Source organism: Sus scrofa, chromosome 1 (genome assembly GCF_000003025.6).
Source record: "Sus scrofa isolate TJ Tabasco breed Duroc chromosome 1, Sscrofa11.1, whole genome shotgun sequence".
NCBI lineage: Eukaryota > Metazoa > Chordata > Mammalia > Artiodactyla > Suidae > Sus > Sus scrofa.
Window position 1 is genome coordinate 236,532,244 of NC_010443.5, and position 26,793 is coordinate 236,559,036.

The following is a 26,793-nucleotide window of genomic DNA, read 5'->3' on the forward strand; positions in this document are numbered from 1 at the left end:
TCAAAGTCTTGAATCAGTTTTCTTTTCTATTTGAGGTATAAATCTTTATATATTTAAGACAGGGATCCAGAATTGAGGGAGAACAAGTTTATTGGCATCATTGGGTCCTGTTATTTCCCTACCCCGTCCAAGCATCCAAGTCTGGGGTCCTTGGTCCTTTGGTAGGTTCAACCTGGAGGCCACTGGAGCTGTCTGCCCCCAAGTACATGAATGTGCAGGTGATACACAGACTGTGCACCCAGCTTCCCATCGTTGATCACTGAAATGGTGCGTCGGGTTAGGGGGTTAAGATGGTCAAAGAATGAAGATCATATTGAGAGGTTAGATCAATTGATGGTGAGGGGCTCAAGGGCCAAATGTCACTCACCAAGTCGGTATCCATCTCCCAGTCCTTCAGCCTTTGCTGTCTTCTTTGCCACAAGGAGAAGGTGTCCTAAAAGCTACAGGGAAAGGGGAGGGAGACAGGTGGCTTCATTTACAGGGAACAAAACCTTTCCCTCAGCCAAACCCTGGCCCTGTTCTTCCCACCTGCTGGTCTTCTTCTTCAGCCTGGCTAATCCGGGGAATGGGCTTCTTAGGAATGACCAGGAAGTGCACAGGAGCCTGAGGGGCCACATCACGGAATACAAGACACTGGGAGCAGTGAACATGCCAGAGGCCACCATGTTAGTTCAACAAACTGGATGGTATTTATGAAATTCTTAAGGGGATGGGTCCTAAGGGTACCCCACCTGCTGGTCCTCATATAGAATGTCAGCTGGGAGGCTTCGATCCAGGATCCGGGAGAAGATGGTTGGGGCTGCTCCCCCAGGAGCTGCCCGCTGGGCCTTGGCCACTTCATTCCCATCAGTCACACCTGCAGCTCCTCGGACCTGCAGGTGGGTCAGACACACCCACGGGAGGGAGTTGGCAATACCACTCTCCCATGTAATCAGTTGGGGCTGACAGAGGCTGGGCTTTGAAAGGCATTAATTTCACCCTTCCAAGAACCTATTAGTGGTTCCCAACCAGGGGAAAAGCTCCTCGATTTCAGAGCATCAACAGCAGAGAGCAAGGCCAGATACTGCTGGGCCTAGTTAGGTAACAGGCCGTATTACAATGCAGGATTCAGCAGTGCAGTCGACTACTGCTCCTAAAGTGTTGAGGAAATCTAGCGCTGTTTCAAGGGAAAGGATCCAGAATGAAAACCTGGAGGTTTAGGTCCCAGTTCCTATTTTACTATTTAATCACCTTAGATAAACCCCTTCTTTCTGCTTCAAATATAAAGAGGGTGGTTTGCATCATCTCTTAGGACTACTTGGAACTTTTTCCATTTGTTCTCACCTTTCAGTAAGTTTCCACTTAATTCCATTACTTGTTTTCTGATCTTTAAGCTGTTACTTGTTTTAGCCATATTTTAATACAATTGCCCTGTATGACACAAGGGCGTCTAGGTGTCACATCTGACCTCTTACTGTGAACTTTGACTCCAGTCCCCTGAATCAGTGCAGGGAGGCGTTCAGCTGAGTGAACACAACTAACCCAGCCCCAGGGGACTGAGGTTAGGGAAGTCCCAGTTTTCCAAGGGCTGAGAGTAGGCTGACGTCAGAGGTGTCACATTGTGGGAGAATGGGACGGGATGAATCTGACCCCTTGAGTCGCTCTGGCAAGGGGGAAGAAGAGATGTTAGCACTAGTGCTCAGGAGAAGGCCAAGGACCTGACGGAGCAGAAGACTGGCTCCCAGACAAAAAAACCTCACGTCCCGCAGGGGGCACTGAGGAGCTGCCCGGAGCAGGCGTTCAGCTGGCCGGGCAAAGGCAGCAGCCGCTGCACTGACCCTGTGCCGACCTCGGCGCCCCGGTCTGGGCACGGCGTCGGTCATCGCCAGTTCGCTTCTCCCTCGGCGAGGGTTTCGCGACCGCCAGTCCGACCTCACCGCACACTCCTGAAGCCTGCGCCTTGGGAGGCGCAACGCTCCCGGCAGGACGCTTGGGCTCCCGCCCCACAAGGCCGCAAGGCTACGCACGCGGGGGCGAGCTGGGGAAGAACGTGGCTTCCGGCCCTGGAGGGCGTCAGAGTCCGCGGGACCCCCTTCTTGCCCCAGGGCCACCTCTCACCTGCGCCCCCCACGGCCGTGCAACCGCCAGCGCCCGGCGCGCCATGCATAGCCCGGCGGCCAGCATCACGGCCGCCGCCATCTTCCCCTCCGCCGTGGGAACCTCCCACCCCGCCCCGCGCTTGGGCTCTGCGCCCTCTGAATCGGAGCGCGGCGACCATTGGCTCCGCCCGCTGCGGGGAGCGAACCCTGCCATCCCATTGGGTCGTGCCCTCGGGCTCCCGCACGCCACTGGCTCCGCCTCCACGGTAGAAGCGAAATCTTTTCATCCGATTGGCTTCTTCTGCCAACTCCAGGGAGAATTTTCCACTCTATTGGCTTCATCCTCTAGTTAGCGTGAAATTCCTTTACCATTGGATAATTTCACTCCTTTGGAAGGACCGAGAAGCCTGGAGATGGGATTTTCCTCCAATTGGCTCTCAGCACAATGTCGGCCCTTCTTAGGTAGCGGCTCGCGGGTGGTGGAGCTTTTATTTTTACTGTATTGACTCCTCCTATTCGGGTCGGGCCACTTGTGCGTGTGGAGGAAGGGGGCGGTGCTCCGTCGCCAGCGGCGCAGAGGCTCGGAGTTCGTAGGCTCGGAGTTCGCAGACTCTTTCCCGAGTGGGCTTGGAGGAGGGCGGCGTTCGGAGCAGGGTTGCTGGGGTACACTCGGCGCTTATTGGCTCCAGGAACCACCGGTATCCCTGGAGTCCCAGGCCCAAGGAGTCCCTTGAAGAAAGGGGCGGGTGGCACTGAAGGTGAATAGGGACAGAGTCTTTTTTAGCTGGTGGGATAGCTACCCAGCATTTTCCCCACAGGCATGGTTTCAGACCCTTGACCACTTCAAAGATGTTAACTTACTCGTCTCAGGGCAGTTCCTCCTTAGTTTATGTGTTTGTTGACATATTCATTCCAAGATTAAAGATTCTGTAGTTTTGTTTTGAGGGCCGTTTTTTGCATTTGTCTTTTTCCTTTTTTTTTTCTTTTTTCTTTTCTTTTTGCAACGGGCAGAGGCAAGAGTGTCTTATCTTTGCCACACAACTAAGCAAAGGAGTATGTGTCCAGTGTTCTTTCGTTCTTTCAGAAAAGTGTGTGATACGGTTAGCTCTGTGCCTGGCATTTTCAGTGAGTCGGTCGGTTTGAAGGACAAGGGAAATGCGTTATGGCTAAGTCAGTAGTATATTTCGTTCTGCTGGAATGTATTTATTTTGACATAAGAAACATGGGGTTACGGAGTTCCTGTTGTGACCCAGAATAACGAAACAGACTGGTATCCATGAGGACGCGGGTTCCATCCCTTGTCTTGCTCAGTGAGTTAAGTAACGGATGTTGCGGTGAGCTGTGGTGTAGGTCCCCTAGGCGACTTGGATCCAGCATTGCTGTGGCTGAGATGTAGGCAGGCTGCTGTAGCTCTGATTCGACCCCCTAGCCTGGGAACTTCCATATGTGGCACATGCGGCCCCCAAAAGACAACCAAACCAAACCAAACCAAAAAAGCATGGGGTCACAAAATGCTAATATACTCACACCAGGTAAGTTTAAGTCTGACTTTAACACAGGACAGCAGTCACCACTGTATTTTGGGTTTTTTTTTTTTTTAAAGTACATGGCCTGGCATATATAGGTGCTCAGTAATTATTTGTGGAATGAATGACGTTTGTTGTTTTCATTTCTTTTTCCGTAATATATAATACACATGTATTGCATGTTATATTCTTATTCTCCCATTTGCAATCAATTCCCCATATTATTACAGTCTAGGTAAATATACTTTGTAATGACGGTGTAATATTTCCTTGAATGGGTATATCATAGTAACCATTTCTTTATTGTTGACTGTTCCTTGAATTGATTTTAGTAAATCGTCATCCTGGTGCTAATTGCATATAACCAACCAGTAATGAGGAATTCTACTTCTGGAGAGAGTAATGATTTCTTTTCAATAGCCATATTACTGTTAGAGATTCCTTTCTTTTTCAAAGGGCAAGCGTGACCCTGTGATTTCCCGCAGGAGTTCTAGTAGTCAGAGTTACGCTCCTTTCCTTGGAAGGTTAGGAAGCCTCCCTAAAAGTGAGGAAATGTGGACTGGCCTTTTTTGTACCCTGGAGAGTGCAGTTCCCTGTGGTGCCTTTGGAACAGCAGCCGCCTCTAGAGCTGCTCTGGAGAAGAGCAAGAAATTAGAGGTGCTGGGATCTAGGAAGAGGAAACCAGCCAGGAGTGGTAGGTGAGGACAGAACATTTGGTTATTTCTTTGGGTTCTTCTGGGAGCAGGTAGCAGAGAGGTAGCATAGATCCAGAATCAGAGGCCCTGAGAGAGAAAGTGACTTGCCTGTGATCACAGAGTCCGTTAGTGTGAGACTCTCCTATTCCCCATAAAAATCATCTATGGGCTTCCTGGTCACTCTCCCACATTCACCGATTCTGGCCCCTGGCCCACAGCATTCGCCATTCCAGGCCCTTGCGATCACTTGCAGCTGCTCTCATCTGAAAGCTGCAGGTTCTGGCCCTTATTTCCTGTACTTTAATCCCTGCCACTACATCTGCTGTGGGACCTCATTAGAGACTTCTGTTCCTTCGATTGTTCCTGTTTTCAATCTGTCAATTGCTTCCTGGCTTCACTTTCTTTTCTGATTTCTATACTCAGCTCCCTCCACAGCCTCAAGCCTCCTATTGCTTTATTTTCCTTTTTTAAAAAAATTTAATATTTATATTGGACTATAGTTGATTTATAGTATTGTGTTAGTTTCAGGTGTACAGCAAAATGATTCAGCTATATATATATATATGTATGTATATATATATATATATACACACACACACACACATATATACTTATTCAGATTCCTTTTTTTTTAGCCGCACCTGTGACATGCAGAAGTTCCTGGGCCAGGGATTAAACATGTGCCACAGCAGTGACAACCGTGGATCCTTGACCTGAGCCACCAGGGAACTCCCAGATTCTTTTCCTATAAAGGTTATTACAGAATATTGATTGGAGTTCCCTGTACTACAGAGTAGGTCCTTGTTTTTGTCTTTTGTTTTTAGGACTGCACCTGCGGCATATGGAGGTTCCCAGGATAGGGGTCTAATCGGAGCTGTAGCTGCTGGCCTACACCACAGCCACAGCCAGAGCAACTCTGGATCTGAGCCGCATCTGCAACCTACACCACAGCTCATGGCAATGCTGGATCCTTAACCCACTGAGCGAGGCCAGGGATCGAACCTACAACCTCATGGTTACTGGTTGGGTTCGTTAATAACTGAGCCACAATGGGAACTCCTAATTATCTATTTTATATATAGTAGTGTGTATATGTTAATCCCCAACTCAAAATTTATCCCTTCCTCCACCTTTCCCCTTTGGTAAGCATAAATTTGTTTTCAAAGTCTTTGAGTCTTTTGGTTTCATAAATTAATTCATTCATATCATTTTTTAAGATTCCACATATAAGTGATACCATACGATATTTGTCTTTGACTTACTCCACTTAGTATGATAATCTCGAGGTCCATGCATGTTGCTGCAAATGGCATTTTGTTCTTTTTATGGCTAATATTCCATTGTATATATGTACCACATCTTTATCCATTCCACTGTCGATGGACATTTAGGTTGCTTTCACGTCATGGCTATATAAATAGTGCTGCAATGAACATTGGGGTGCATGTATCTTTTTGAGTTGTTGTTCTGTTCGGATATATGCCCAGGAGTGGGATTGCTGGATCATATGGTAGTTCTATATTGAATTTTCTGAGGAACTTCCATACTCTCCTCCATAGTGGTTGCGCCAATTTACAGTCCCACCAAGAGTGTAGGAGGGTTCCCTTTTCTCCACACCTTTTCCAGCATTTGTTTGTAGACTTTATTTATTTATTTTGGGCTGTGCCTGGGGCCTGTGGAAGTTTCCAGGCCAGGGATTGAACCCTGTGCCACAGAGTGACCCAAGCTGCTACAGTGACACTACCCGATGCTTAACTTATGGCCCACAAGGGAACTCTCTGTTTGTCGACTTTTTGATGATGGCCATTCTGACTGGTCTTTCGCCTTATTTTCCTGATCATTCTCCCTTCCACCCTTCCCATCACCACCCATTAATCTAAAGATTTGGCTTCTTTGCTTCTCTAACTAGGTTCCTGTTTCCACCTGTACCTGAATGACCCGCTGGTTAGGTTTTTCTCCAGTGCCTCTCATTCGTCTTTCCAAACCTTTACTGCTCTCTTCCCGTCTCCTACTGCCCACTCTTCTCTCTCTCCTCCCTCACCAGCAACTCACCTTGTCTCCTCCTTCACAGGGGAATTTCCACAAGATCCTACTCCCTGTAGCTCAGTGGAGGCTCCTTCCTTCCTTCCTTCCCTCCTTCCCTTAGGGAGTGGTATCTCCTGTCCAGAGTGAATCCCTTCACCTGTGCCTTGACCTCATCCCTTTCTTCCATCTTTGGGATCTGGCCTCACCAGGCATCTCTCTCTTCTGCATCCTTCAGGTCTTTTTCTCTACTGGCCCCTCCCTTTTTCCTCCGAAAAAATGCTTGCTTGACTCCACATCCCCCTGTAGCTATTGTCTGACTTCTTCTCTGCTCTTTTCATCTAAGCCTTTTACAAAAATTCCTTCACACGCACTGCTGTTTGGTTCCTGCCTCCACTGCACCACTGAAACTACTCTAACTAAAGTCACCAGAGGCCTTCTCATTGCACAATCCAGTGGCCACTTTTCAGCCTTTGTCTTAACTGGAGCCCCCGGCTGTCTCTAACATCACTGCTCACTCTATCCTTGAGATCCCCTCCCTTCTTGAATGTGGGTGTGGAGGAGGCGGATGACCCGATCCAGCCTCTCTCCCACTTGGTCTGCTCTCTCCCCTCAGTAGGTGGTGTGGACTCGAAGGTCCGAAGGAGCCTATCCCTGGGGCGGGCTCTATCTGCCTCACACAGAACCAGTCAGATGCCAGTGGCTTTCCCTTTATTGTGGATCACAGAGGCCTGCACCAGGCATTGTCTGTCCCTGGAAGAGGGAAGAGCAGAGGTCAAAGGGTCAGGTACGGGGCCCAGACATGGGGCCAGGCCGGACGGTGGGTGGAAGCCCAGGGGGATTAGGGTAGGAGTGGGGATGGTCAGAGGGTGCCTGCTTCTGGGGGGCCTCCGAGTCAGAGTTGTTGCTGATGGCCTCTCGGAGGGTAGACATCTCTGCGAAAGGCGTGTGGTCTGCTCCTGGGGATGGAAAGTGGTGTGGGTATGGGATGCAGGGAGGGAGGGTAAAGGAGTCTTGGATGGCATGGTTGAAGGCAGAAGTGCCTTCCTGCCAGGCCTTCTGATGACCGGCCTGGAATTGGGCCCCTATCCCACATCATCGCCCCCTCACCGTGAGGCCTCCCTCCTCGCCGCCGCGTCTCCTCGGTCTCAAAGAAAGTTTCATGTTCCTCCCAGCGCCGGTCACAGGCCGCACAGAGGAAATTAGACTCAAAGCAGCTGCAGCAACAGCCTAAGGCAAGGGGGTGGCCAAGAAATGTAAAGGGGAGTGCCCGTCATGGCGCAGCAGAAACGAATCTAACTAGGAACCATTAGGTTGCAGGTTCGATCCCTGGCCTCGTTTGGTAGGTTAAGGATCTGGTGTTGCTGTGAGCTCTGGTGTAGATGGCAGACATGGCTCGGATCCCGTGTTGCTGTGGCTGTGGCATAGGCCGGCAGCTGCAGCTCCGATTTGACCCCTAGCCTGGAAACCTCCATATGCCGCAGGTGCCGCCCTTAAAAAAAAATAAAAAGACAAGTAAAGGGAATTGGGGCTTCCTCAGGGGCTGACAACATTCTCATCTCTTCTTCATCCACCGCAAGCCCAAGTCCCTCTTCCCAGCACCCCCATCCACATCCCCAAACTGTTCGCAACCTGTCTCCACTCATGCCCACCCCTGAGCTCCCCTTGCCCTGGAAGGTACCTCTGACCCTGCAGGAATGGGACCCGGTAGCTGCGTGGTCTTCGTGGCTGTGTTTGCAGCGACACTGGGCCCTCCAAGCCCTGGGGTCAAAGGTGGCCCGTCTTTTGAGCCAGAACTCACCCACCTCCTCTGGGCGTGATGGGATAAAGCAGAACACGAGGCAGCGGCACTGGCCCACACTGCAGGGCACAGATATGTCTATGGGGAGGGGGATGGGTGGTGGGGTAAGACCAGCACCTGACCGGGCCTGGCCTTCCCATGTCAGTCCCCTCCCCCAAACCAACACCCCCCACCCCCCCGCCACTTGCTCTCATACATCCCAGCACATGACAGAGGACAGTTATCCCTCCATGCCAATGAGCGCTGGTCCCGTCCCCCCTACCTGAGATGATCTGGTGCTCTCTCAGCAAGTGTCCACAAAAGCACTTGGACTCCTCCCCGATCCGGAAACAGTCCCATAGATAATGGGGGCAGCGCCAGCCGATATAGAGACCTGGGTGTGGAGGGATTGAGTAATAAGGAAAAGTAAGGGAGATCCTGTTGTGGTGCAGTGGAAACGAATCCAACTAGGAACCATGAGGTTGCAGGTTCGATCCCTGGCCTTGCTCAGTGGGTTAAGGATGTGGCGTGGCTATGAGCTGTGGTATAGGTCGCAGACACGGGTGGGATCTTGCGTTGCTGTGGCTGTGGCTACAGCTCTGATTCGACCCCTAGCTTGGGAACCTCCATATGCCAAGGGTGTGGCCCTAAAAAGACAAAAAAAAAAAAAAAAAATGAGGAAAAGTAAGAAGGAAAATAGCGGAGTTCCTATCATGGCACAGTGGTTAACGAATCCGACTAGGAACCATGAGGTTGCAGGTTCGGTCCCTGCCCTTGCTCAGTGGGTTAAGGATCCGGCGTTGCCGTGAGCTGTGGTGTAGGTGGCAGACGCGGCTCGGATCCCGAGTTGCTGTGGCTGTGGCGTAGGCCAGCAGCTACAGCTCCGATTCAACCCCTAGTCTTGGAACCTCCATATGCTGCGGGAGCGGCCCAAGAAATGGTAAAACAACAACAACAACAACAACAACAACAAAAAAAAAAAAAAGAAGGAAATAGCCTAAGCTCCCCTCTAGGGGCTCTCACCTCCCCGCCCATGTTTCTATCTCCACCCATGAGTCTCATCCCTCCACCTTGAAGACTTTTCCCCCCAAGCTGTTCTCATCACCCCACAAGTGTCTTCAGATCCTTTCCCACCCTAAGATCCACTCCCTGTGTCAGCCTGTCAGAGGGGCCCAAAGCCAGTCTTCACTTCTAAGCAGGAAGATTGTAAGTGAATCTTGTTTGATGATGAGCATGTATTTCGCTGAGTTCTCTGTGACTGTGGGATTCTCATCTCCTCCCCTCCTGATGTTAGAGCCCCCCTTTGCTTTGTTTCCTTGATGGGTCTCAGGTGAGGGGAAGGGTGGATGATGGGTGGGGGATTGGCGCCTGAGGAGCGTGGTATTGAAGGGACCTGAAGAGGAGGAGGAGGTTGGGCAGCCCTGGTGCTGGGGGGTAGGAGGAGGGCTCCTCTCACTTCTCCAGGTTGGCACCTTCATACTTGCCTTCCCTGAATGAATACCCTCTGTGAACTTGAGAAGTGCTGTCTGTGGTCCCCCCAGGGTCACGAGAATGGGAGAGGCCAGAAGTCATGAGGGGTGAAGAGCAAAAAAATATAAGGGTATGAGGCTAAGAAAGGAGGCATGGATCGGTCCCCGAGAGCAGCAAGAGGCCAACCCCCTTGAGCGCCTGGTTGCAGTGGTGAGATCTAAACCTTCTGGCTTCACTGTCAGTCTCGCTAGAAGGCAGGGGTGGTGCTGCGTAAACATGGGAAGAGAACCAGAGCACTTCCCACTCAGGTCTTCTCATCCTGCATGAGAGCTGAGAGTACCCCAACTTCTAGCCAAGATTTCTGAGGCCCCTCCCCGCAAGGGGTGGGGCCTTGAGCTGTAGGACTCTTATTCCCATTTAAAGGCTCTCATGGGAGTTCCCGTCATGGCACAGGGGAGATGAATCCGACTGGGAACCATGAGGTTGCGGGTTCGGTCCCTGGCCCTGCTCAGTGGGATGAGGATCTGGCATTGCTGTGGGCTGTGGTATAGGTCACAGATGCGGCTCGGATCCTGCGTGGCTGTGGCTGTGGCTGTGGCCAGCGGCTGCAGCTCAATTTGACCCCTGGCCTGGGGACCTCCATGTGCCATGGGTGTGGCCCTAAAAAGCCAAAAAAAAAAAGAATCTAATGAAGTGTCACCTCCACCAAAAAGTTGTTGCTGACTTTGGTCTGTGTAGGGGCCCCTCTTCTTGCCTTCCCTGGCCCTTGTGCTACTCCTACCAGAATACATTGCTTTGTAATGGACTCGTCACTTGTATTCCTGTTAAACTGAGTTCCCCTAAGGAAGGGTCTGTCTTTTCATTGATGTCTCTAGCCCTAGTATAGGGCCTGGCACAAAAGAGGTGCTCAAAGAACACAGGTTGCTTGACTGAATTGGTAAATGAGAAAATTCCTTTGGGGAATTTTGTGGTGCAGTGGAAACGAATCCGACTAGTATCCCTGAGGATGTGGGTGTGATCCCTGGCCTCACTCAGTGGGTCAGGGATCCAGTGTTGCTGTGAGCTGTGGTGTAGGTTGCAGACAGGGCTTGGATCCTATGTTGCTGTGGATGAGGTATAGGCTGGCACCTATTCGACCCCTAGCCTGGGAACTTCCATGTGTCACGGGTGTGGCCCTAAAAAGCCAAAAAAAAAAGACAGAAAGTTCCTTCAGGAGGGAGGAGAGATCCAGTATTCCAGGCAAAGCCCAGAAGTTCTGTAAGGAGAATAGGAGTTAGTGTCTTCTGGTCTTTGACTCTGACCAGGACCACAATCTACAATTCTGTGCCTAAATGTCAAACTCAGTTTTCTTGTCTTACCCATGGTCTCTCAGGGTCAGAAACCTGTCCAGATGTGGCTTTTGACTTTGATGCTTCCGTCTTAACACTGACAGCGTAGTGCCCCGTTACACCAGGGAAGCTTGGTTGAAAAGGCAGTTTAGGCCAGGTCATAATGGAGGTGGGTGGGGACCAGATTCCGCTAGAGGGAATCTAAACTCTGCCCGGAATAGCCGGATACAGTGGAGGAACAGATGAGGTGCAGAGGTGAACAAGGGCTAGTGCCCAAAGACAAAGCCCAGCCTCAGGGCCTGGGAGAGTCAAGTTCAAGCACTAATGTGGGAGTCATTGCCCACCTTTCAGATGAAGAAAACTGGAGTCTGAACTGGGGGAGTGGCAGCTGTACCTCAGACTCTCTAATCCCCTCAAAGTGGGACAATACACAGTGGGCTGTGTATTCCAGAGTAGGGCTTTTGGCTCTGCCCTGATTCCAAACCCTCTTCCTGTTATGATTGGACAGGGGCTGGCAGGGGGAGGGGACATTATCCAGGATGGGGGGGGGGTTCCAACTCTACAGGACACATTGAATTTCACAATCACAGATCACATGGTCTCATTTGCATAATAACATCTCCTTATGCCTAAAGCATCTCCACACAACACACGGCTGCCTTTACCCAAGGATGTCACCACCCTGACCTCTCCCCTGAGCTTTAGACCCATAGAGCCAGCTGCCTACTAGACTCTATCTCCAGCATGTTTCACAACACTACGGATGTGTTATAGCCAAAGATTCTTTACAAACTAGAAAGGAATTCCTCGTCCTTTGTCCTCTGTTCATCCAATACAGTTATCAAACACCTACTCTGTTTTAGGCATTCAGATAATGGTACCATCATCCAATCAGTAACTAAAGCCAAAAACCTAGGCATCATTCCAGCCATGTCCCTCTGTCCTATCCTATCCATCCAGTGATCCAGTGGTCAGTTTTACTTTCTCAGCCTGCCTTTCTTTCCTTCCTCCCTCCCTCTTTTTCTTCCTTCCTTTCTTCCTGTCTTTTCTTTCTTTCTTTCCTTCCTTCCTTCTTTCTTTCATTTTAGGGCCACGGGTGCAGCATATGGAAGTTCACAGGCTAGGAGTCAAATCTGACCTACACCTGCTGGCCTACACCACAGCCACAGCTACGCAGGATCCAAGCTGTGTCTGTGCCCTATACCACAGCTCACAATGACACCGGGTCCTTAACCGGCTGAGCAGGGCCAGGGATAGAACCCACATCCTCATCAATACTAGTCAAGTTCGTTTCCGCTGAGCCACAACAGGAACTCCCTCTTACATTTGTTGAATCTCTTTCTTACTTCTCCCTACCTCTGCCCACCCACTTCTGAGCTGGATTATTACTAGTGCCTCACAGCATAGTCTTCCTGTCTCCAGTCTATCCTCCTGCCAGAGGATCTTTGAAAAACACAAATCTGTTCATGTTATTGTTCTATTTAAAATTTTTGATTGCATCTCAGCTGCTTTCAGAATATAATCCCCATTTTTGAGCTTGGCACAGAAATGCCTGTGCAGTTCTGCCCTTCCAGTGCTGAGCTGGGCTACTCTGGCCAATACTCTATGCAGCAATACACTGAAGTGCTTGCAGTTCCCTACTGGTGCCTAGCCCTGTCTTGTCTCATCTCACCCCATTTTTTTTTTGTATTTTTGTCTTTTCTAGGGCTGCACCCACAGCATATGGAGGTTCCCAGGCTAGGGATCTAATCGCCACAGCCACAGCAACACAGGATCTGAGCCGCATCTGCGACCTACACCACAGCCCACAGCAACGCTGGATCCTTAACCCACTGAGCAAGGCCAGGGATCAAACCTGCAACCTCATGTTCCTAGTTGGATTCGTTAACCACCGAGCCACGACGGGAACTTCCTCACCCCCCTTTTTATCTGGCCACCCTTTCTTACCTTACAGATTTCAGATGAGAAGGCATCCCTTCCCCGAGCCCCCAAGATTGGGTGCCCCTTTTCTCTGCTCATGCAGCACTCTGGGCTGACCTCAATCACTGAAGTTATTAGAGTGAATATAATTGTCCTTTTACTTATTTGTGTCTTATTAGAGTGCAAATTATTTGAGGGATTTTGTCTCTGAAATCCTACCAGCACCATCATCTCCACAGCTAGCCCAATGCCTGGCACATAATTGGTGCTCAGTAAATGAATGACAAGTTCCTGTTGTGGCGCAGGGGAAATGAATCTGACTGGGAATCATGAGGTTGTGGGTTTGATCCCTGGCCTCGCTCAGTGGGTTAAGGATCTGGCATTGCCAGGAGCTGCAGTGTAGATCATAGACGCGGCTTGGATCTGGCATTGGTGTGGCTGTGTTATAGACTGGCACCTGTAGCTCCTATTCAATCCCTAGCCTGGGAACCTCTCTATGCTTTGGGTACAGCTCTTAAAAAAAAAAAAAGGAAAAGAAAGAAAGAAATTACTAGTGAATAAAAGAAAAGCTTATCCTTGCTAATTCTCTACACATCTCCTATACTGTTAGAGTCTCCAGGGGTCAAGATCCTCCCCAATTCAAAGGGAACCCAAAATACCTTTGTTCTGGATTGAATGACACTTAAATTTGTATATAAAACTGCCTTTTTAGACAGGAAAATGATGTTCAATCTGAAGAAACACAGTGGCCTTGAAGAGTGGGGAGTAGTAGATCAGAGGTTCAGAGAAGGAAAATCCAGAGACTGAACAGCCTCTGTATGTGCACGAAGAATAAATAAGAGTGACAGAAGATGTTAAATAAGCAAGGCTATTTCAATGCCTAAAAGGAGACTGAGAAACAAACGAGTTCACTGACTTTTGTGGCCAAGGTGGAGTGGGGCGGGTCCCTGCGTGGGAATGAAGAAAGAAAATTACATGGAGAGGAACAAGAACATAGAATTACCTGGTTGTCTTTTATATCTCGGGTCCATCTAGTTTGGACATAACTCTATTCCCATCGTAAGGAAAAAGGAAGTGTGGCAAACCAAACAATGCAATGATATCTATTGAATTCAGCCTAGAAATCGCCCCCCAGATCCTTATAGCAGGTCAGGGTGGTGCTCTTACGAAAGATAATTCCTGTAGCCATGAAATTCAGTAACACAGGTGCACACACACAGGATGGCGTATGTTCACATGAGTTTGTTTGCACACCCTTCGTATACAGACATAGAGAAGCCCAGCCTACCTCTAATGGGACTGTCCAAAGTACTGACTCTGGGCTGAGACTTGGAATCAACAGGACAAAAAGACATGGCTCTCCTCCTTAGTGAGGAGACTCAAAGCTTTGGGTTTCCATGGGAGTTCCCATCATGGTGCAGTGGTTAACGAATCCGATTAGGAACCATGAGGTTGCAGGTTTGATCCCTGGCCTTGCTCAGTGGGTTAAGGATCTGGCATTGCTGTGAGCTCTGGCATAGGTTGCAGATGCGGCTCAGATCCCACGTTGCTGTGGCTCTGGCGTGGCCGGTGGCTATATCTCCGATTAGACCCCTAGCCTGGGAACCTCCATATGCCATGGGAAGTGGCCCTAGAAAAAGGCAAAAAAGACAACAACAACAACAAAATAAAAATAAATAAATAAATAAAAGCTTTGGGTTTCTAGATGACCATGGGTCTGGCATGCAAAGATGACAGCCTTTTAATGGAGTTCCACCGAGAAGACTAAGGCCTTTTGCTCCATCAGAGCAACCAGTCTCCTAGAACCTGTCCAGGGTCCTGGGCCATCTCTGCCTTAGGGTCTGTTTGGTGCAGGGTCTCTGTGCCCTAGTTCAGCCACCTGTTCCTGCCTGGGCTTGATGTGAATATCCCCACTTTTTGTCTGCATCCATCTTTGTCTACCTTGGCCTACTTGCCTGCTCCCCTCCAAATTCCTAGGCAGGTGTCACTGCCATTTCCACAGGGGGTAGCCATCCATTGAGCCTGTCATAAGCCCTTGAAAGGGTGCTTGAGCTCACCTGTCTGGATGGCATTCAGGGCTGCATCCTTCTCCCACTGGAAAAGATAATTCACCTGAGCACCACACTTCTCTCTGTGCACTGCCTTCACTGCTTCTCCCGGCTCTGCCTGCTGAGCAGGGACCACTGGGTGGACGGCATAACCTGGGAAGTGAGAAGGCCCTAAAAGAAGGGGCCAGGTCAAAGAATAACCCGATCTCCTCCTCCTGGGGCAGGTCAAAGACAGTGATGAGAAAGCAGAAAAGGGCAGGAGCAATTACGGCTGACTCCTTTCTTCCTCTTCTTCTTGCCCCGCTGGTGTTCATGCTGTGCTTTGTGAGTGGTTCTGTCAGTGGCATTCACCCCTTTCTTGCTCTCTTCTTCCTCTTCCCTCTCTTTTGCAGATGTGTCCAGGTGAACCTGGGCTGGAGGGCCTGAAAGGGGGTGCTTTTGAAGGCCCTCGGACTCAGAGGTGTCCTCACTGGATGGAGAGTGAGAGAGGAGGTCTTTCTTCAGATCATTGGAGGAAGAGCCAGGGACAGGGCTTCGTGCTGAAGTATGAAAAGTAAGGTCTTTCTCTGGGACCTTCGAGATCGGAGTCTCCAGAGGGACCTCAGAGGCAGAGAGTGCTAAAGGGGTCCCAGGGATGGAAGGCTCCAAAGGGGTTTCAGAGGTGTGGGTCTCTAAAGGGATCTGGGAAGTGGATGGCACTATATGAGATTTAGAGGCAAGGGGCTCTAAGGGGATTTCAGGGATAGGGGGCTCCTGTGAGTCCTCAGCAGAGGGGTCCTTTGAAGAAGGGTGCTCTTCTGCATCCTCTGTGGTGACATGAGGCTCTTCTGTGCCCTTGTCTGCTTCCATCTAGTGGTAGAATAGGGTACAGGTTTCATTAGGTTGGGATTGGAAGGGCTGCAAGTTAGGATTCACAGGGGCTGTGGAATCACAAGGTTTTGTTTTTTTGTTTCTAGGGCCACATCTGTGCCATATGGAGGCTCCCAGGATAGGGGTCAAATCGGAGCTATAGTTGTCAGCCTACACCACAGCCACCGCAGTGCCAGATCTGAGCCACGTCTGTGACCTACACCACAGTTCAAGGCAACGCCAGATCCCTGATCCACTGAGCGAGGCCAGGGATCGAACCCACATCCTCATGGATACCAGTCAGGTTCATTTCTGCTGAGCCACAATGAGAACTCCACCATAAGGTTTTCAGTGCCCCTGAGATATAAGGGAGAAGCCAGAGGAGCTCTGGGTCAGGGTATGGTGCTAGGAGGTTCATGCATGTACCTAGACCCCAAAGGACACATTGAAAGGCCGAAGCAGTCAGAATCCCATCAGTAGATGGTAGCAGAGGAGGCGTGCTGAACATAGCGTCTTGGCTCTTCCAAGAGCTGGGCTCTGGGCATACCTTTTGGCCCATGGAAGTCAGGCTGTGGAGTTCTAGAGATTGGAAAAACCAGGCCAAAGTGGGAGTTTGCTCCCAAGAGTGCAGGAGAATGCCATGATGCAATAGGCAGGGCCCTGACCACAGTCTAGTTTTGTCTAGGGACCGCAACCTCTGGTGATGTCATTCATTTCAAGGCTTCAGCTACTTCCAGCTGTATGCTGATAACTCCGAAATCCATATTTCCAGCTCATAACTCTTTAAACACCTGTACTTCATAGTCATACCAACTGCCTCTGGGTGTTGCTAAATGGATGTCCCACAGGGCATCAAAACTGAACCCTGAGAATTATCCTTGTCTTTTCCTTTCCCCTCAGCCCTTATCTTCAAATGGAGACCAAGGACTCTATTTCCTATCTTCTAAATATCCCCCAGGAGTTCCCATCATGGCTCAGCACTAACAAATCTGACTAGTATCCATAAGGATGCAGGTTCGATCCCTGGCCTTGCTCAGTGGGTTGAGGATCTGGCGTTGCCATGAGCTGTGGTGTAGCTCGCAGATGCAGCTTGGATCTGGCGTTGCTGGGGCTGTGGCAGAGGCCAGCAGCTACAGCTCCGATTTGACCCCTAGCCTGGGAACTGCCATATGCCACAGGTGCAGCCCTAAAAAAAAAAAAATAGAATAAATAAAATAAAATAAATGAATATCCCCCCAATCCATTCTTTCCTTTCTCTCCAAATTTGTTCAAGTTCTCATCATTTTCTAGTTCAATTATGTAATAACTTTGCCTCTCTGATACCTTTCCCAGCATATTAATCCACTCAGTCATTCTTTCTTTCATTGACTTATGAAACTTACACTTTTACAAAGAGCTGAATCTTAAAATTTTTACTCAGGCACTGGACTCATTTGAAAGAGTCTGGATAGGAGTCGAGTTAACCAAAATGACCTTACCAATGAGTTGGTGTTTTGCTGGGGTACGCCCAGGATGCTGTGGGGAGTGGGGTGTGCCTCATTTATCTTGGGAGGATGTCCGCAAGGGGTCAGTCCTCCTCAATGACTTGGGAGAGACTTTTCTAAAATACAAACCCAACAATGGCATTCCCTTGCTTAAAAAACACTTAGTGCCTCAGCCTAAGGATTAGGTCCAAATTTCTTGGCCCTGACAGTCAAGGCCTGTCATCATTTGCCACACTGCCCAAGGATTCTAGCCTTAACTTCCCTTGCTCTCTACTTTGTCCCATGCTCCAGAAATAGTACATTTTTTTCTTTCTCTCTTTCTTTCTTCCTTCCTTCCTTCCTTTCTTTCTTTCTTTTCTTTCTTTCTTTCTCCTTCCTTCCTTCCTTCTTTTCCTTTTTGCATTTTAGGGCTGCACCTGTGGCATATGGAGGCTCCCAGCCTAGGGGTCAAATAGGAGCTACAGCCATAGCAATGCCAGATCCGAAACTCGTCTATGGCCTACATCACAGCTCACTGCAAGGCCAGATCCCGGATCCACTGAGCAAGGGCAGGGATCGAAGCCGCATCACCATGGATACTAGTTGGATTTGTTGCTGCTGTGCTACAGAAGCTGCATCCTCATGGATACTAGTTGGATATGTTGCTGCTGTGCTACAACGGAACTCCACATTTATTATTTCTTAAACTCATCAAGGCCTTTCCAAAGGGGAAGTTTGGGTCAGGAGGTAGGATGATGGGGAGGAAGATGGCCAGATATTTAGCAAGAGAAAAATGGGCCAGAGGGTGAAGAACCAAAGGATGGGAGGAGAGGGAAGGAAAAAGAAGGGGAGGAAGGAACTGAGTGGAGAAACGTGGGGGCGGGGGGGGGATAAGGATGAAACACAGGAAATGGGAGGGGGTTGGACTGAGGTGGGAAGAGACAGACAGTATTAGAAGGGAATGAGAGTTTGGAGGAGGGGCCGTTTGAGAGACTACATACCTCTGGGCTTTGTTTCAGCTGTTACAAATCCTTAGATCAGGATCTTGTCTGAAGCTGGGAAAAGAAAATGTTGGCCCCAAGGGAGAGGAGGCACTTGATTGTAGATGAGCCCTGGCTGCGGGTGCTGTGTGGTGAGAGGCCTTGCCTGCAAGTTACGACTTTGGGAGGGAACTTGGACACCTGCGGAAATTCGCAAAGGAGCTGTGGCCAGTTCTGAAGGGTGGGAGGAGGTGGGTCGAGGTGGGTCCAGGCCAGAGGAGGGAGGGTCTTGACTGAAGCCTGTGGAACCCAGGCTGGGGAGTAGTGCATCCGTCACCGTGGCAACCGGAACGCCCAGTAGTCTCCGTGGCAACAGCAGTCTGGCCACCTCACGGGTGGGCGAGGTCTCCTGAGGGGACTGCATTGGATCCAGAGGAGAGAAACCTAGAGGGATCACTTCTTTTAAGAGGGATTCGAGGGATCTCTGTGAGTGTTTTTTCGGGATCTTTTGAGAGTCTCTGGGGAGGGCCTGCAGATATCTCTGGGGAGGTCCGTGGGTGTCTGGGTTTGTGAGGGTTCCTAGAGATGTCTGTAGGATGGTCAGTGGAGGTTATGAAGATCCGATGGGGGCTTCTGGGTTCTTCGGTTGGGGTGAGAAAGAGACTCCGGTAGCTGGGGCTGGGGCGGAGTCTGTGTTCGAACCCAGCAGGGACAAGTTAGAGACCAATGGAGTAGAGCCAGGGGCGGGCTTTAGTAAGAAGGACCAATAGAACTAACCGGGGGGCGGAGCGTCATATGACGTCAGGCAGAGGCCGCCGCCGCGGGGCCTGGTTTTCGCCGGTCCAGCGCAGCCCGGAGTCGCCCAGGCCTGAACTCCTACCCAGGTCCCCGGCCCGGCCCCAGCCGGCCCGACCCCGGCCCCGGGCCCGCGAGGACGCCGCAGGCCATCCCTCCGGGGGTGGGAGCGGAGCCGCGGGTCAGCTCTGCGAGCGCCCGCGCTGGCCTGTCCGGCCCCGCCCCCGCCCCGGGCCATGGCCCAGCCCTTGTCCCGGCCCCTGGTCCCATCCCGGTCCGGTCCTTGGCCCCCGACCCCGCCCTCTCCCCACTTCCCAAATCGGTTCCAGCTCCGGCCTGGGTCCCAGCGAATGCCCAGATCCGGGTCCCAGCTCAGGCCCCCACTCCAGTCCCAGTCCCAGTCCCAGTCCCAATCCCAATCCCAGTCCCTGGCCTGGCTCCCGTCCCAGCCCCTGCACCTGTTTCACCTCCTTTCCCAAATCCCAGCCCAGCCCCTGTCCCAACCCCATTCTCAGTATTTACTGAAGGCGGGGGCCCAATCCCTGCCCTTGGTCCAGTCCCCATCACAGCCCCTCCTTCCACCACATCGCTTACCCTTATACAAGCTCCAGTGCCCAGCCCAGCCCAACTCTTTACCCCAGTCTTTGTCCTCATCTCTGTGTTTACCAAAGTCTCTCCCACTACCTACCACTCTCTCTCATACCCTACCCTTCTCCCAGCCTCGACTCAGGTCTGGGCTCCAGCTGCCATCAGCCTTACTGCTGCTGTTGCTGTTGTCTGTCCTTGGCCCAGGGGCTGGTGAGTGCAGAAGCAGGAAAGACTGAAGCAGGGATGGGGTTTTGGCAGGGAGGGGCTGACTAGAGGGATTCAGGAGAGGTGGGTCCTGGGCACCTAGATCATTGGGGAAGAAGCAGAGAGAAATAGGAAGGAGAGAAGTCTTATGTAACTGAGAGGAATGGTGAGGGTCGAAAGAGTGGTAACTGTGGGCTCGAGGCTCAGCAGGTGGCTTAGAGTCCTGAGGCCAGAGATTCCAAGGTTTTCCTTCTTGGGGTCCATCCTGACTCTACTTCGACTCTTGTTTTTCCAAAAAAGTCTTGAGGGCTTTGCTCCTGCTTATGAAGTTAGATGGGGGAGACACAGTCCCTCAGCAGAGAGCCTCTAGTTCAGTGTGGGAGAATCTGGCTTAAACTTTTGAGGTACTTGGCATATGTTTAAAACGAGTTTTAAAAATAACATGTAAATGGACTTGGGTTAGCTGCCATTATAATGAATTTTCTTCCGGTAATGAGTCTTTTTCCAAATAAGCTTGATTTGCTTAGGAATAATTCTTGACACTTTTAGAGCAGGGCCAAAGCTTGAGACCATTTTACAGGTGAGGAAACTGAGGCTCAGCAAGGGATCAGTTTGCCTGAGGTCTTACAGCTTGTCAGTGGCAATGCTAGGGCTAGAAAAACGTTCCCCAATTCTTGTCCCACACTAGTGTTTTGTTTTGTTTTTTCACTGCAGTTTTATGCCCAATAGGAAAACAGATGCAAGTGCAGAAAGGCTCAAAGCACAACCTGTCCTCTCCCCCTTCTGCCCACAAGGGGGCTTCATCCATAAACTTTCCTCATTTGCTAGTTGTCAGCCCAGGGCCACCATCCAGTGAATGGGAAAGAGAGATATCCAGCTTCCTAGTGAGTGGAATGTGGGAGGAGGAGGGGGGCCTGGCTGTAGGAGATGTGCCATAAAGATGGTCCTATAATAAAGAGTCTTCATGACCCCACCCCCCAGCCGTCGCTGGTGGGGGGCACTTTAGATGGGCTGGAGATGTGCCATAAAGTTGGCCTTATAATAAAGAGTTTTTACAGCCCCACCCTCCAGCCATTCCTGGTGGGTGGCACTTTAGATGGGCTGGAGATGTGCCTGAGGAAGCCTTTGGCCATAACAACTAGCAGCTGGGGATGGGGGCTGTGTTTCCATGAGCTCTGGGGTCCTGGTTCCATTACAGACTTGAGGGGGTCGATGTACACCAAAGGTTGCTGAGTGTACCTGAGGGGTCTGCAGGAATGCTGAGAACGTGCAGTGTGTGTATATGCTTGTGTGTTGGTAAGCGTAGGCTCATGTATGTTGTGTGGGGTGCAGGTGAGCCTGTGTGTCCTTAATGCCTGTTATTGTGTGAGGGGGGGCCACATGGTGTGGCCCAAGCATGTTCCTCTTCAGTTCTCCTGTTCCTTCTGCAGACAGACCATTAAAGTGTCACCTGCCTAGAGGACAGTTCCTTGGTTGGAGGCAGTGTTGGGTGCCTCCCCACAACATATATAAGCAGTCCACCTACCCTCAGCCAGATTCCCTGCAGGAAGGAGCTGTGGAGGGGCTCGGTGTTGATTACCGCTCCTGGCAGATGGGGCACTCAGCAGAGGCAGAAGCCAGGTCAGTGTTTCATTTTGGGTGAGGGGGCATCCATTCTGTGGAGCCCGGTTCACAGCTTCCACCCTTGTCACCCTAGCTTCTTTGTTCATGAACTCATTGAGCAAACCCTGGGCTGATGAGGAGAGGGGGGCGATTGACAGCCACAGAGCTGTAGGAAGTTGAATGATGTGGGTTAAACCATGGTTGTCCAGAAGCAGGTGCAAGTGCTTTAGGAAGACTGTAATGAGTTTTGGAAAAGAGCACTGTCTAAAAGGACTGCCCTGAGTGCTGCCCCTCGTCACTGGCCTGCAGGGGTGCTCTGTGCAGGTGATAGGTTTTGCCTGAAGAGAGGTTAGCAGGGTCACAGGACTGAGATAGAACAGTTGGTCTCAAGAAATCCTTGGGTCTTTTCCCTGGACTTATCTGACTGTGGTTGCATAACCCAGGCATGCCTTGCCATTACAGAAATGATCTTTATTCTCCTGAGTGATGTCACTAGCAGGCCAGTCTCAGCCTCTTTGTGTGTGTGTGAGAATCACCCTAGCCTTGTCTGGAAGTGCTGGTGCATCCAGGACAGGTGCCTCTCAGCCTGGTTAGGGCCTCACTGCTACTTCCCCTGGGATATGGCTCTGTAGGCGCCCCCCTGAAACCCCACACCAAAGCTTGGAGTGAATGGGGCTGTGGATGTTTTTTCAGACATTTGCCTTCAGAACTTCTAGGTGCCTCCGCTGCTTTTTACTCCCCTTTCCTACCCCTGTTCTTGAATCACAGGGTTCTTTGTGCATGTCTGTCCATTGTTTCCTAAAGGTCATTAGCTTCTTTCACCACCAGCTCTCTTAGAGAGTCTGCCCTGGGAGCCTGGCCAACATTTCTTTCGAACACTAGCAATGGCCCGTTTGATAGCCCGTCCCTGCCTGGTACCAGCTTTGAGGAGGAGAAGCCTTTCCCTAACTCCAGCAGAGGGTGCACCAGTGCGCCTCTTTGCTGTAACAATGGTGTCCAGGCTATTCTGCTTTTGGTGTTTTTTGCCTCCTAGTTGTCACAGCCAGAGCTCCTAGGGAACCTATCTTTCCCATCAGTTGGTTCATTTCCCTTCATCCCTCTTGGATACATTGCCACTGCGCTGTGAGCGCTGCTCTGTGAGCCTTTCTGGTTCCTGAGCAGTGCTCAGCTTGCAAGGTGGCAGGGCTGCCTTGCTGACAGGGGAGAGGGATCATGTGGTCTGAACTGCACAGACCAGTACTTGGGTGTAACCATAGCCTTTCAATATGAGCACAGGCCAGTCTAGAGCCAGTAGCCTCCACCTATATAAGACGGCTTCCTGCTGGGTGACTCAAAAGATTGCCGAAGTTCAGTGGGGCCCACCTTGACCTGTGTTCCCTCCTTCAGCAGCCTTCCTTTCCAGGTGCCTCTTCTCTGTTCGTTCTTTCGTTCGTTCTTTCTTTCTTTCTTTCTTTCTTTCTTTCTTTCTTTCTCTCTCTCTCTCTCTCTCTCTTTAGCTTTTTCGGGCTGCACCTGCAGCATATGGAGATTCCCAGGCTAGGGGTCCAATTGGAGCTACAGCTGCCGGCCTACACCACAGCCACAGCCACAGCAATGCAGGATCTGAGTCATGTCTGCGACCTACACCACAGCTCACAGCAATGCAGGATCCTTAACCCACTGAGCGAGGCCAGGGATCAAACCTACAACGTCATCCTTCCTAGTTGTTTCTGCTATGCCACCATGGGAACTCCTTTCTCTGTTATTTCAAATACTTCATTTTTGGAGTTATAACTCTCATCTCCGGGGTCAGGGAGACTGTCAGAATAGGCAGCACAGTGGGTATTTCCTGCTTGGCTGAAAACTCCTTTTTGGGGTCCCCCGTACCCGCTGCCCCTACTCCTGTTCTGCAGCTGCTTGCGTTCCCAACCTTCTCATCCATCCTGGGGGCATCCTTTGGGGCTTCGCTGAGCAGTCAGGTTCCCTAGAGCTTTGCCTGCCATTTGGGGTCCTCTTCTATCCAGCCGGGCCACTGCGTTCATTTCACTGTCATGGCAGTCCTGGTCCCTGTGTATTTTCCTGGTAGCTGCTTACCCCAGACTTTCCTGCTCACCAGGCTCGGCTCCTAATTAACCACGATCTGGTGTCTTGGCCGTTCAGCTGCTGAGAACCACTTCATCCTACCTCCCACCCCTGGCCAACTCTGAATAGGAATATCCCCAAACAGTTTAGATTCCACTGGCTCACCGATTGGCTGCCTCACTGGGCCTCCCTCCGGGAAGTGCCCCCCTCCGGGAAGTGCCCCCCTCTGCTGCTCCTTCTGAATCCCAGAGGCCCTGCTGACTCTCCTTCCCTCCTCTCCCCCAGGGCTCTGGTGGCGACCCGCCAGCTCCCGTCCTTGCCTCTGCCACCCAAGCAGGCCCCTTGCAGCCTCACCGCACTTTCCCCTCCCCACGGCCTCCCTGGGCCAGTGTACAGACAGCTCTTGTGAACCTTCGGAGGGTTTTTTATGGCTCCTGACCACAGGGGAACAGAAGGGGCAGAAAATAAACAAGGAAGTGTCACAGTTCCATGCTGACTCCCAAGCCCACAGGTGGAGCTCCAGGCGGCTTGGATGCCTGAGAGCCCACGCCAGCCAGCACATCCGCACACACACCATCCACTCCACACCTCTGTGCTGTTGGGCTTGCTGAGAGGAGAGCAGTGGCTCCTAAGAGGGGGCCAGCTGTGGGGTCTATAAAGGTCCTGGTTTTAGGTTTAAACAGATCTAGGTTTGAAGCCTCAGTTGAGTCTAGGTTTGAGCCTCAGTTTCCTTATCTGTAAAAAGAGGTCATTTTCCCCCAAGGTCATTGTAAGGATGAAAGCAGACCACGCGGGCAGCTTGAGACCCAGTTTCTGGCTCAGAGGAGAGCATTTGTTGAGTTGGTGCTGCAGGGAGGCAGATTGGTGTGCCCGGGGCTTACTGGAAATGGCCTGTCCTACTTCGCTCCTTTCTCTTCCGCCTGCTCCCCAGGAGGCCTCTTCCTGACTGACTACTCCACCTGCTCACCCCGCAAGCTGAGTCCCTTCCGCTCCTTTGCCAGCACTGAGCTCTTCCACTTCCATGTTCCCGAAGACACGTTCCTGGCTGTGTGGAACCTCATCATCTTCAAAGAGCAGGGGGGCACCTTTGGGGACCACTGCCCAGACCAAAGTGTGACCGTGTGAGTGTCTGAGTTAACCTCCTGACTGCCCCCCCCCTGCCCCCCGCTTGCAACCCCAGGCCACGTTCCCAACTAAAATGTAACTTGATGACTCTCTAAGCTGACCTCCTGACCGTGACCCCTGACCCTTGATCAGATTGCAGCGTGCCTGCCTGAGGGCCTCGGCGTCTGTCTGCTGACCCTTCCTGACTGCTGTGTGACTGTGTGAGTGCCTGGGCTGACCATTTGCCCCTTACGTTCTGACCCCTGGCCTGCAACCACTTTGTCGTGTGGGTCAGTGTAAGGAATCCACTGGTTTTCCTGGCAGTGAGTGACAGTTCTCCTTTCTTTTTCCTCTTTCCTGTTTCCCGCCCCATTACCTGCTTGCCTTTTTTTCCTCCCTTCTGGTCGCCCAGGTATTTCCGGTCTGGGGCACCGCCTGTCATCAACCCCCTGCACACACACTTTCCAGGGGACACGGCTGTGCCTGGGGTTTTCTCACTGACCCTCAGCTGGACTCTGCCCAATCGCACCTCTGGCATCTTTAACGTCAGCAGCCCCTTACCTGGGGACTGGTTCTTGGCTGCCCACCTTCCCCAGGCCCATGGCCACATCTCTGTCAAGGTGGGTTGATGCGGTCCGGGGCAGGAGGGGTCAGAGCTGCTTCTCTATCTCTGGGCTACCTGGCACATCAGCCTTGTGCCAGGGTGGGCAACAGCACCAGGGTGATGGGGGTGGGGCGTAGCTAGAGGTCAGCAGATCTCCTGGTGGGCTAGAGACTGTGATCTGAAGGAGGCCATTTGGGAGCCTTAGGAGGACATGGTGGGTCCAGGTAAGCTGGTGGGAGAGTCTAGAGTCTGCAGTCAGAAGCCTCAGCCCTGGGGAGTGGTGGCTTTCCCTGTTGTAAGGTGCAGGGTGAATTGAGGTGATCAGAAGCCAGCCAGGGACTGTCAGATGCTACGGCACAAACCCAGGACTAGTCTTGTTCTATGTCCTGGTTGGTAATAGCCCTGTGGACTCTTGTAGGCTGCAGCCCAGACCTTAGTCCATCTGGGGGGGAATACATTCCTCTTCTGTCCTAATTTCAGCTTCCTATATCTTTGGAAGATGGCAAGAGAACACTCCTGGGCAGGAGAGTGTTAAAAGGAGGCTTTAAGCAACTGGTTTCCAACCTGACTGTATCCAAACATCAGCTGTGATTTCACAGAGCAGAGGTTGTTAACGTCTCAAGTGTTTTAGGGTCCAGGTCAAGCTCCCCCTCCGTTCTGGTTTGGAGGGGAAGGACATGCTGCAGAGTTTTCCTGCCACTCCCAGGTACTGGGCAGCCTAGACCCCTTTATTATAGAGACAGGATCTAAAGGTTTCTTACTCCTGTCATTGGTGGGAAGGGAGGGGGCGATGAGGTGGCTGTGTCAGAATGGGATGACCCTGTGTGTGGGGCCAGCAGTAAGGGTGAAGGACTGAATGTGAGCTGAGCAGGATTTAAAGAACAAGACATGAAGAACAAGAAACTTGGTGGAGTTTGGCCATTGAGAACTGGGAAGGGCAGAAACCCCCAGTCAGGTGAAGATTTGACCCAGATCTCCCTCTCCAGGGTGAGTTCCTTGAGGGCAGTGGCCCTGGACTGTGTCAGACGCCACTCTCCTCCTCTTGCTGTAGCCCAGCGTTAAGAGGTGCTGTAATGCTTTCGAATGAGCTGAGAATTACACAGGGGCAAGTGTACGGGCACTGCTGTCGTCAGAGATGGGAACTTGGGTTGATGTCGTGTCTTGAGGCCTCAGTGATAGGCCAGTTTTTCCTGAGTGATGTTTAGGAGAACTTCCTGTCCAGGCCCGGGAGCCCTCTGGGTGAGAGCATGTTGGGAACTTGGCTGGAAGTGGCTTTGGGTTCTAGGTTCTTGACTCCCATCAGAACCAAGGGATCTTCTTCTTTTTTTTTTTTTTTTTTGTCTTTTTGTCTTTTTGCTATTTCTTGGGTCATTCCCGAGGCATATGGAGGTTCCCAGGCTAGGGGTCCAGTCGGAGCTGTAGCCACCAGCCTATGCCAGGGCCACAGCAACGCGGGATCCGAGCTGCGTCTGCAACCTACACCACAGCTCATGGCAACGCCGGATCGTTAACTCACTGAGCAAGGGCAGGGACCGAACCCACAACTTCATGGTTCCTAGTCGGATTCGTTAACCACTGTGCCACGACGGGAACTCCCCAAGGGATCTTCTGATAGGAGGGAAGTCTTAGGTCTTTGGCCAGATCTCAAAGAGCCTGTTCCTGATCCCAGCTCCGAT

At 51.3% G+C, this 26,793-nt stretch overlaps 3 protein-coding genes across 21 annotated transcripts in view; 1 reads left to right on the forward strand and 2 right to left on the reverse strand.

Annotated features, from left to right (window-relative positions):
• On the reverse strand, positions 73-3,020 carry HINT2 (histidine triad nucleotide binding protein 2). Of its 4 annotated transcripts, none has more exons than XM_005660206.3 (5): positions 2,448-3,020; positions 732-872; positions 529-633; positions 368-440; positions 73-259 (listed from the first exon to the last, which is right to left on the reverse strand). In XM_005660206.3, the coding sequence occupies exons 1-5, from the start codon at positions 2,448-2,450 to the stop codon at positions 168-170; spliced, it is 414 nt and encodes a 137-aa protein (XP_005660263.1). In that variant the 5' UTR covers positions 2,451-3,020; the 3' UTR covers positions 73-167. The 4 variants fall into 4 exon arrangements, with proteins under 4 accessions (XP_005660263.1, NP_001231257.1, NP_001231254.1 ...); NM_001244328.1 differs by lacking the exon at positions 2,448-3,020 and adding an exon at positions 2,098-2,202 and having other exon boundaries at positions 529-603; NM_001244325.1 differs by lacking the exon at positions 2,448-3,020 and adding an exon at positions 2,098-2,202.
• Positions 5,929-18,821, reverse strand: FAM221B (family with sequence similarity 221 member B). Of its 4 annotated transcripts, none has more exons than XM_021065906.1 (7): positions 18,181-18,757; positions 15,137-15,716; positions 14,877-15,020; positions 8,385-8,495; positions 8,127-8,200; positions 7,432-7,551; positions 5,929-7,280 (listed from the first exon to the last, which is right to left on the reverse strand). In XM_021065906.1, exons 2-7 carry the CDS (start codon positions 15,714-15,716, stop codon positions 7,011-7,013), a joined length of 1,299 nt encoding a protein of 432 aa, XP_020921565.1. In that variant the 5' UTR covers positions 18,181-18,757; the 3' UTR covers positions 5,929-7,010. The 4 variants fall into 4 exon arrangements, with proteins under 4 accessions (XP_020921565.1, XP_020921562.1, XP_005660289.1 ...); XM_021065903.1 differs by having other exon boundaries at positions 8,003-8,181; positions 18,181-18,319; XM_005660232.3 differs by having other exon boundaries at positions 7,018-7,280; positions 8,003-8,200; positions 18,181-18,821.
• TMEM8B (transmembrane protein 8B) overlaps positions 18,516-26,793 on the forward strand; it is a 32,877-nt gene continuing 24,599 nt past the window's right edge. For 2 of the 13 annotated variants that reach the window (XM_021065831.1, XM_021065856.1), the window contains exon 1: positions 19,001-19,752. Coding sequence is in view for 3 of the 13 variants with exons in the window: in XM_005660230.3 (XP_005660287.1) it covers positions 19,191-19,752; positions 24,341-24,530; positions 24,926-25,133 (960 nt within the window). In the remaining 10 variants the exon portion in view is untranslated. Of the gene's footprint in view, positions 18,646-18,936; positions 19,753-21,176; positions 21,367-24,340; positions 24,531-24,666; positions 24,735-24,925; positions 25,134-26,793 lie in introns of those variants that run through there. The other 11 variants (XM_021065864.1, XM_021065841.1, XM_021065820.1 and 8 more) reach the window with 11 other exon arrangements.